This window comes from Ictidomys tridecemlineatus, chromosome 9, assembly GCF_052094955.1.
Source record: "Ictidomys tridecemlineatus isolate mIctTri1 chromosome 9, mIctTri1.hap1, whole genome shotgun sequence".
NCBI lineage: Eukaryota > Metazoa > Chordata > Mammalia > Rodentia > Sciuridae > Ictidomys > Ictidomys tridecemlineatus.
The window spans coordinates 100,060,252-100,070,648 of NC_135485.1; the positions used below are offsets into that span (position 1 = coordinate 100,060,252).

General features: G+C 43.2%; 1 protein-coding gene across 2 annotated transcripts in view; it reads left to right on the top strand.

Annotated features, from left to right (window-relative positions):
* Positions 1–4,318: 4,318 nt before the first annotated feature.
* Bdh2 (3-hydroxybutyrate dehydrogenase 2) overlaps positions 4,319–10,397 on the top strand; it is a 26,070-nt gene continuing 19,991 nt past the window's right edge. Inside the window, exons 1-3 of one of the 2 annotated variants that reach the window (XM_005325739.4) lie at positions 4,319–4,467; positions 7,740–7,831; positions 8,949–9,027. In XM_005325739.4, the coding sequence (XP_005325796.1) occupies positions 7,760–7,831; positions 8,949–9,027 (151 nt within the window). In that variant the 5' untranslated portion in view covers positions 4,319–4,467; positions 7,740–7,759. Of the gene's footprint in view, positions 4,468–7,655; positions 7,832–8,948; positions 9,028–10,397 lie in introns of both variants that reach the window. The other variant, XM_078021860.1, reaches the window with a different exon arrangement.

Here is a 10,397-nt window from a genome sequence, read left to right on the forward strand (position 1 = left end):
CTACAAAAGCCACCCCATATCAATTCTTTACACAATTATTGTACACCCTTAATATACATTCCCACAATATTCCCATGATTTCTTTTGATAAAAATTTGGAAACTCAAGTAGTTCTTTTGGAGGACAGCATACTTGCTCACACATCACACTTTGTATTTCACCAATATGTTCCTGCTGGAACTTGAGTCTAGAAGCAAAGAGGGGTAGTAAGGGTGAGTCCTGAGGAGAATCAATATTGCCTTGCTTCACAAAATGCCTCAGGAGAGTCCGTGACTCTTTCTGCAGCAGTGAATCCCCTGATACCGGTGGAAAAATTGATACCATCACACGTGGGGAGGCTACTAAAATTGGGGATATGGAGGTGTGTTAGTCAGTTTTTTGTCACCATGATCAAAATGCCTGATAAGAACAACTTAGAAGAGGAAAAGTGTATTCTGTCTCTCAGTTTCAGAGTTTCAGTCCATGGTTGGCAATTCTATTGCTCTGGATCCAAAGTGAGGTAGAAGATCATGGCAGAGGAGAACTGCTCTATTCACGGTGGCCAGGAAGGAGAGAGAGAGGAGACGAGGCTACTGGGAAGATAAACCCTTCCAGGACAAGCCCCAGTGACCATCTCCTACAGCCAACAACACACCTGCCTAGAGTTACCACCCAGTAATCCATTCAAACTAGGATGGACCGATTACGGTACAGCTCTCCGGATATAATCACTTTACCTGTGAATATTCCTGCATTAACACAGGAGCTTTTGGGGAACGCCTTGTATCCAAACCATAACAGGAGGCCACTTCTACTGGAACAAAGACTTATCACAATTTAGGAGCTCAATATCCCAGGTCTCATCAGGACCTTCCCACATGTCCCCACCCAATTTACAGTATACCATTTTTCCCCAATCTATTCAGTTTACCATTAGATAAGAGAGTTCACCTTTAATTGTAATTCTGCCAATCACCTGATAAGTGCCTGTGTTTCAGCAATTTCAGCTCTGCTATAAGTAACCAGAAGCTCTGGTTACTTATGGGTAGCTTGATCTGGAAATGTGAATCCAGAAGACAGAGAGAGAGAAAAAGAGAATATTCACCTTTTCTCTGCCTTTTTGTTCCATCCAGGCCTTCAGCCAATTGGATGGTACTTGCCCACATTGTAGGAGGTGAACTCTATTCTCTACTCATTCATGACAATCACTTCAGAAAACAGCCTCTGATACCCAGAAAGTTTTGCCAGTTATCTGTGTATTCCCTAATGTAATCAAGCTGAAATATAAAATTAACCAGCACAAACATTTTCTTGAAAGCTTGGCAGAAAACTTATTGAAAGCTTACCATTCACTCAGCAAATATTTAATGAACATCTACCTGTACCTTTTTAGTCTTAGGCACAGAAAAGTATTGCCAATGTGGAACACAAATTGAAAAAGCAGCTAACATGCTTTTTCTCTGAGCTTATAGTAATGTAAGGATGTAAATGATATAGTTCTGACCATTGAAGACATTTCAACTATTAGCAATACAAATGAGTAAGGGAGTATTTGCAATAATGTAACCAACAGCAATGGGTTCACATTTGGTGAGCACAAAGCCAAAAAGTACCACCAAGAGATAAGAGTGGAGGTTTATTACCTGCCGCATGTAAAGAGATCACTGGGTAATTTCCAAAGCAAAGTTCTCCCTAAACAAAGGAATCATGAAGATTTTATTAGCAGAGCCTATACATATTCATGTAGGGATGGGCATATTTTTCAGCATACTCAGTTTAAAGTTATAGATCACATGTTTAAAAGGCAAAGATGGTGGGCATGAACTTCACAGCAGACTCTGTTGAGTCTTATAAGCTTGCCTAAAAGAATGAGTCAGAGCAACTCAGAAACCTTGACTGGTTCCTCATGCTTTTTTAATTAAATATTTTTTTTAGATGTAGATGGACATAATATCTTTATTTATTTATTTTTAGGTGGTGCTGAGGATCAAACCCAGTGCTTCACACGTGCGAGGCAGGCACTCTGCCACAGAGCTACAGTCCCAGCCCCTCATACTTTTCCAAAGTTTTAGCTGAAATGAAAAGAACAACTTTGAAGTGGCAACAGCTTCCCTCAACCTCCCTAATGTGGGATTTCATCCCTAAACTGCCTGCTTTGCTTAAGGCCTAACAGTACCGCATGAGTCAGGCTGCTATAAAGTACATTATGGTTGAAGATGACCAGACAAAGGGAGGCTGATGAAAACTGCACTGAGGAAAGAGTGTGGAGTTGACCTTGGTTAGAGAACTCTCTTACTCTTATCAAGCCCCTTCCAAAAGCCTCAGAAATCAAAAGAAGGACATTGCTCTGACAGCAAGGAGCACAGTTGGATGTGATTACAGATCATTAGACCCAGCAATAGAAGCTGCATCCGAACAAGGAAGGACAGTCTTCGCAAATAGTTTGCATGAACATATGACAAAACTAAGTCAGATGCTTTTATGAAAAAGGACAAATTATACTATCCATTAAGATTACATTTCTCTGACAATATCCTCCATAAAAATAATCACTAATATTTATGAAGTATACCTGTGGCCAACACTGTGCTAATGAGGTTGAGATAGGACCTGGGACTATATAGAGAAAAAAAGTATGCTGAGACCTCAAGGAGAAGTGCCCGTGAGCTGTTGGGATGTAGGAAATGCCCAGGAACCATATGCAAAGCTAGCAACCTGCAAGCCACTCAGCCAGCATCTTTGGTCCTTACCCACAGACAGCAGTGTGAGTCAAGGACAATGAGCGACCACAAAGAAAACTGACACAAAACTGCATGATTCCAACATGACCTCATCTTGAGCACAGCCCCCTAGCCACTGTCCCTCTCTAAATACTAGGACCCTAGATCAGAGCGTTGGCTTCTCACTCTCAAGATGGACTGTACCTCTCTTCCCCTTGCTAATCCTTGCTTTTCTAAATGAATCTCTGTGCCTCTATCTGACACATACTTAAATTCTTTTTTACAGTGTTTGTCAAGAGCCCCACCCATCCTGAGTCGAGGTGACCCTCCCTGGGTCCTCCTCCAGGGACAGGTTCACATGTCAAGTCCTCCATGGTGCACCATGATGGTGCTGTCCTATCTTTACTCTATAGATGCAAAAAACAGAGGTATAGAAATTTAAGTGCTTACTCTATTAGGAAAGGAAAGATGTGGGATTTGCCCTAGTCTTTCTGTTGGTGATTTTTATTCTTAACATGGTGACATTTTCACTTAGCTCTGAGTATCAAAACAAAACAACAAAAACAACAAAAATAGTAGTGGTCAGAAGTGTGTTTACCTCATCAAGTCCAGAGGAGATAGTGTGGAGCTGTTGCCCTGAGGCCCTGTTTAAGGAACCACTTTCCTTCCCTAGAGCTGCTCTATCCCTAACCTGTGCCACTGACCTCAGAACCCAACTCACAAAGTGACCACTATGGCCCAAGGCATCATATCCACATTCCAGGCAAAAAGAAAGGGAGGGACAAAAGACAAAGCCTTTCACAAGAGACCTCACCTCAAGAAGGAAGCCCTCCTCAGACTATTCTGCCCACATCTCAGCCAGATCTACCCGAAGTGATCAGCAAAGGAGGTTAGGAGTTTGGGAGTTTTGTTCTCTAGCAAAAAGCGGGAAGAAAATGAGTTGAATAGTGTTGAGTAAACTCACTTGCAAAGTGTGCGTCCCAAATCCTACACACCCGCACTGCTCAGTTACAAGCAGATAAAGTACAAGTTGCCATCCTAGGCTAGAGGGCTCACAAGAACGAGCCCTTTCTTCTTGTATTTCTGTCTCTGTTTTTCTGCCAGTCATGATTTTTTTTTTTTTTTTTTTTTGCTGTTGCCCAACATGTTCTTCCTCTCTGCACCTCCACAGCTCCTTCAAGCTCTGCCTGTTCCACCACCCACCCTGTGCAGTCAAGCTGCGTGCATTGGGCCACTTTCTGTGTATTAGTGTTAGCATAAAGTCCATATGACAGACTTTCAGTCAAAATGCACCTTAAACACCAGGCAATTTTTTTAAGGGCTAGGAAAGGTACAGAACCCCCAACGACCAGGATTCCTTCTATTTTGTTGTTCTGGTATCTTCTACTTGACATTTCTTGTTCGTTCAACCTTGACTAACAACAGTGAATAATAGGAGCCCAAAAAACGGTCAGAGACAGGCTGAGAAGGAAATGACCTCACATCCTAAGTGAGATGTGAAGATGTTTTCCACTCTTCTTCTACTGGGAGATAACAGTTATACCTGTCGTCCACTAGATGGCAGCACACACACACATAAAAGATATGGCTGATGCAACTCCTCCAAAAAAAAAAAAAAAAAAACTTGAACTAGTACTGGGAAGGAATCTGAACTACGAATCCCAGCATGCATTATTGAGCGCTTGACTTGCTTCTGAACAAAGATCTCAAGTCTATTACTCCTTCCTGCCTGGATCTAGAGGAGACGCCAAGTACTCATTCCTCTAAAGTAAGATTTCCTAATACTTATAAAACAAAACTTTGGACTGTGGGAAGGGAAGATTTAATGCTCAGATGTTGCTTTGCTTTGTACATTGCATATTTTGAGATTAATCTCAGCAGTTAGATCAGGATAAAGACAGGTCTTTTTTAACAAGTTTAAAACTTCCCATATTTATAAGTTATTCAAAGTAGCTGAAGAAATGGAGAACTTTTACAGTATCTATCCTAAGTGATTAATTTTCTGTCTGGCTCATGGAAACATTTAGATATCCTTAAAATGCTCTATTTTTGCCTCTGCTGATCAAAATTAACATTGTCCCCCAATGTTTAGAGTAAGAAAACCAATGTGCTCAATGTTCACATTGAATTTACTAGGAGTTGCCTCATTTTGACCATGTCTGGCTATGTTTGCACTCATTTCTCCCAAAGAAATCTGTTTTATTTTGAGAATGAAACTTACCTAATGTGAAAGCTTTGACTCCAAAATCTGGACTCAGAACAACAGGGAGGCCAAGTAGGGGGAGGTTTTCAAAGTGAGTAAAAAAGAATGCTTTGTGCTTCACTCGGTGTCCACTTCTCTGGGTGTCAGAGATTCTTAACTTTGGACGAGTTCCTTTACAGTAACAGGAACCCTGCATTACCTAGAAGGGTATTGTAAAATAACAGCTTCTCAATACACCATGCTTAGGACTGGAGGACCATAAAGACAGCTAGAGTCTGTCTAAAGTACACGTAGAATTTTTCCAACTTCTTCTGTATTTAATGTGAAATTTTATCTCTCTCGTAAGAAGAAAAAACTCATTGTCACAGAGTAGGTCAGGCAGTGTAAAAACCACTTCTATGTTTCCTAACAATTGGGAACTAAGTGGAGCTTAGTTCCACTTAGCAGGGAGCTGTAAGCTGGTCCTTGGAGCTAGTTATGATGGGAACTAGTTATCATGGTGTGGTTGTCTGGATCTGGTCCTTGGAGAGGCCGACTCCTAGACATACTTACCCAGGTGTGGATGGTATTTGGGGAAATGTTCCTGTGCCAGAAAATGCAGAGGGAACTAGGTAAGGCTGAGGAGCCATGAGATCACCAAGGAAGGGAGAAAGAGCAAAGCCAGGTGGGATGGAAACATCCAGAATGCTGTAAAGTCTAGGAGACCTTCAGCAGGGCAGTCTTGAAAGTGGGCCAGGTCAAGCCATGAGAAAGGTGCTATCTCCTGGAAATGGGTCTGCCTTTGTCTCCAAATGGCCTCTGGAAAAGTGGCCTCAGGACAAACTCCTCATGGTTGATCACCTCCTGCCATCTGGGGTGAGTGAGCTGCAGGCTCCTGGAGTCACAGTGGGAGTTTAAAGAGGTCTGCTGGGCTTGCAAGCGTCATGTGTCAGTGCCCTGAGCCACAGGGCCGTCTCTTGGACCTGCAGTCAGAGGCCCCCGTTTGCACTCACCTCTGTACAACAGTAGGCAAATCACAGCATCTCATTGGTGACCAGGCCCCGTGTCTCATCTCTGACATGCTTGTCATCCTCCAGGTCTCTCTCTTCACCAGCACCTCTCAGACCAACTGCAGGACCTCCCACCCACACCGCCCTGCGCCTGCCCAGGCTTGTTCTTTGCTGTGATCTTTCTGAAATACCTCTCTGATCATGTGGTGTCCTTTCCATGCATCCTCAAGCCCTCTGCCTGCAGGAAGAACTGGTGCTTTAGCGTGTGGAGTTGGGCCCAAGGTGTGGAGGCATGAAAGGAAAGGGTGCCTTGGGTACAGGGCAGGGGTGGCAGGCACGGGCCAGGCCTGCAACCTCTACTCTATCAGGCAGGCAAGTGAGCCGAGTGACAGTGAGGACCATCTGTGCAAGTGCGGTCAGGTGGCTCTCTAGGCACCCATCCAACTCACTCTCCCTCTTGCTTTTCACTTTCTCATGGCTGGAAAACAAAATTCTCAAATTGCTCACCTCCTTTGCTGTTAGAGTGGCCAAGTCGTACAGGTTTGAGTCATGAAATGTAGGTGGAAATTTCCAAGAAATTTCCAATTTCTTTTTTTTTTTTAAATTTTTGATTAGTCTGTTATAATTATACATATAGTTGGATGCACTGTGCCATATTCATATGTGCACATAGCATAATTTAGTTAATTTCATTCCTCAGAAAATGAGGCCTCTCTGAAAGGCATTAGTGTTTTGGTACAAAGTATTGAACCCAGGGGCACTTAACCACTGAGCCACAAATCCCAGCCTTTTTATTTATTATCTTGAGACAGGGTACCGTTATGTTGCTGCAGCTGGCCTTAAACTTGCAGTCCTCCTGCTTCAGCCCCCTGATGGGCTGAGATTCCAGGTGTGCATCATTACACCCAGCTGAAAGGCTTTAGTTTTTACTCCTCCCTTTCTCTTTTTCCTAGAATATAAATGTGATGTCTGGGCCACAGCAGTCACTTTGTGAATTGGTATGAAGTCAGAGGTACACTTGAAGGACAGAGCAGAGCAAGAAAAGGAACATGGTTGATCACCACTAGACTCTCCCCGAATCCCAGCTCATCACTGGCTGTTCCTCTCACCCTATGATGTGCAGTCCAAGCTTAGCCAAATATCTCAGGCACATTGAATTTCCCTTATGTCAGAGTTTCTCATTCTTTGCTTTTAGAAATTACTGACTCTATGTGTTCAAGTGTTACTGTTAACATGTTTAATCTGTAAAAGAGGATCCGCAGTGTTGTGTGATGGATTGTTGTCACAGCAAAAGAGCCAGAAATTCAAGTTTGGTTCTGGTTCTGCCACTGACTGGATTTATTAACGGGCAGGTCCAGTTTCCTCCTCTGTAAAATGGGGACATTGGACATGATTTGATTTTTCCAGCCCTTTTGTTCATCTCTGAGGTCAATCAGGAAATCTTTTCAACGGACAAGAAAAAAAATCATAAGTTATCGATATTGCCAACCTCGACAGAAGTTTACAGGAGAGAAATTGAGAAGCAGCCCTGGGTGGTAAGGACACAAACGATGCTATAGCAATGGGTGCAGGGGAAGCAGGGAGGATAGTGAGGACACAGGGTCAGAGGTATTCTCTCCATCCGGAGCCCATCGCCCGTCATCACCTCAGTGTGTTGTCTGAATGATTTTGAGATACGAGGCTAGGTATCTAGAGTAAAGTGCCCAGGACATTCGGATGGTGGGACTGTTGGAACAGGGGTGCTGTCCTCACATTCCTACGCAGCACACAGAGCTGTCATTCCAGACGTCACGGCCTGCCACAAGACCAGGGGCTACAGTGTAAGCCATGGAATGCATTTGTCTTTAGATTAAACCACAGGTTTCCTCATGGGTCGACTTGATGGGAAAGTCATCATCCTTACAGCTGCCGCTCAGGGGATCGGCCGGGCAGCTGCTGTGGTGAGTCACTGTCTTCTTTACTTACCCACTTTTGAAGTGTTGAATTATGTGGCCCAATATAAATGTTGAACGCTGGTCATTTAATTCTGCTCTGCTTTGGGGGGGCAGGCACTGAGTGACCCCAGACTCGTGAGCATGCTGAGCAGGTGCTCTTCCCACTGAGCTACACCCCCAGGCATTTTGCTTTTTAAATTAACTTTATCTTTCTGTTGTCCTAAGTTACCAAAAAAGTCACACTACCTGAAGCAGATAAAGGAATGAATACATCCACAGAGTATGAGATATCACCCATAACCGTGGATGCTGAGAAATGTAGTTCTCTGCCTCAGTTTTTCTGTACCATAATAAACTTACTGCAGGGGTCTCACAGAGATGCATAGCTTTCTGAAATCGTGTCAATTCAGGATTAGGACTCCAGAGTTATAAAAGTGTCAGGCTACCCTTGTCTTGTGCTTTACCTCAACTTCTCCCACATTATACCACCTACCTGAGCTAATAATGTGTCGTAAGGGGCATGATTGAACTTTATGAAAGTGCTAGTATACTCCCAGGAGGAAAATTCAACCCCTTTTTTCTTATAATTTGGAATTTAGTTAGAAATGGAATAACAACATTTTTTAAAGAAGTGCTAAAAACAGAATTTTAGCCAGGCGCAGTGGTGCATGCCTATCATCCCAGCAGCTCGGGAAGCTGAAGCAGGAAGATAGTAAGTTCCAAGCCAGCCTCAGCAACTTAGCAAGGCTTCTAAGCAACTTAGTGAAACCCTGTCTCAAAATAAAAAATAAAAAGGGCTGGAGGTGTGGCTCAGTTGTTAAGTGCCTTTGGGTTTAATCTCCAGTACCAATAAATAAATAAATACTATGTTGTTTGATATTAAAGAGAAAAAGTCAAAAGACATACAGAATATATGTCACATTGTTCTAAAGAATGATGAAAATAAATAAAAATAATCAGAGTGGGGGAAGGGAAGCAAGACTGGGTAGTTTGAAATTCCACGTATTTTATAGGGGAAACAACCATGAAAACAAGAAAAAAAGAAAAAAGATCAGATGTTTTCCATTCCTCCGAGCATTTAATCGAGTAAACGAGGTAGTTATTTGTACTTTGTGTCTGCCAGGCTTTTGCAAATGAAGGTGCCAAAGTCATAGCCACGGACATCAATGAGTCCAAACTTCAGGAACTGGAAAACTACCCAGGTAAGCCACTGAGCAGCTGGACCCTGGGGTTCAGAGTCTGTCAGGCATTACAAAGCAATGACATTTGAAGGTTCTAAGAGATCTCCTTGGCCTGGGGAGGTAGCTCAGTGATAAAGCACTTGCCTAGCATATGCATAGGCCCTGGATTCAATCCCCAGCACCACACACACACTCACACACACACACACACAAAGGAAAAAAAAAGAAAGAAAGAAAGAGAGAGAGAGCTTCCTATATGCCAGGCATTGCTTAATGAGCTCCTTAGCTCAGCAACACTGGTGCCTCTTTAGGTTCTGGCTCATTGTCCTCAAAACACACAAAAAATTTGTGTCCTTAAATGAAATCTGGATAATGGAGGAAGGGGCACTGTGGGTGCAGGGCTCAGATGATGAGCCAGAGCCTGGGGCTGTGCAGGTCCCACTACCAGCTGCCTTTGTCCACCGCCACGTGCCCTTGGGATCAGTTGTGCTTCCACCCTCAGTTTTTAAACACTTTCAAACATGGAGGTTAATCAGCAATTTTGTATTTGGGGGAATCAGTTGATTTCAATCTCTTATTTCACATGATTTTTCTACATTGTTACTATCAAATGCTGGAAAGCGGCTCTTCCCACAGTAGGACAGCAGATCTTGTATTCTTGTTCCTTTTTGGTGAATAATTAATGACTCTGATTCGTTTGTGAGCTTAGTTTTCTGGGTCCATTTCACAGTAATGCTCATCTTCTTGTGGAGCGGAAGGAACCTGAGTGTCCCTATGAACGTCTTTGGCCTTCTCCACATTCAGGCCACTTTTCTGCCCTGTATGCCCCCCCATCCTACCCCACCCTCACACTGGGCATGAACCCAGAGGTGCCCTGCCACTCAGCAGTATTCCCAGCTTTTTTTTTTTCAGACAAGGTCTCCCTAACCTACCCAGGCTGGCCTTGAACTTAGATCTTCAGCCTCAGGTTTCTGAGTGGGTGGGATTAGTGTGCATATCCAGGCACCCAGCTCTTAGACTTTCCTTGTTGTTGGGGTTCTTGATCATTGTATATTGCAGTTAGACCATCCATTTTTTTTTTTCTTGGAAGACATGTTTCCTTGATTAGCTCATAGAGTAAGAATTCTGAGAACACCATCTATTTCCAGGAAAAAAATGAAATCAAATAATAAAAGAAGAATATTCTGGTACTGGGGATTGACTCCAGGGGTGCTGAACCTCTGAGCTGCATCCCCAGACCTTTTTAATTTTTGTTTTTGAGACAGGGTCTACCTAAGTTGCAAGGCTGGCCCGTGGTTTACAATTCTCCTGCCTCAGCCTCCAAGTAGCAGGCTGAGTGACATCCACAGGATTTGAAAGCTACTCTTTTTTTTGTTTTTAAGATGTGGTTG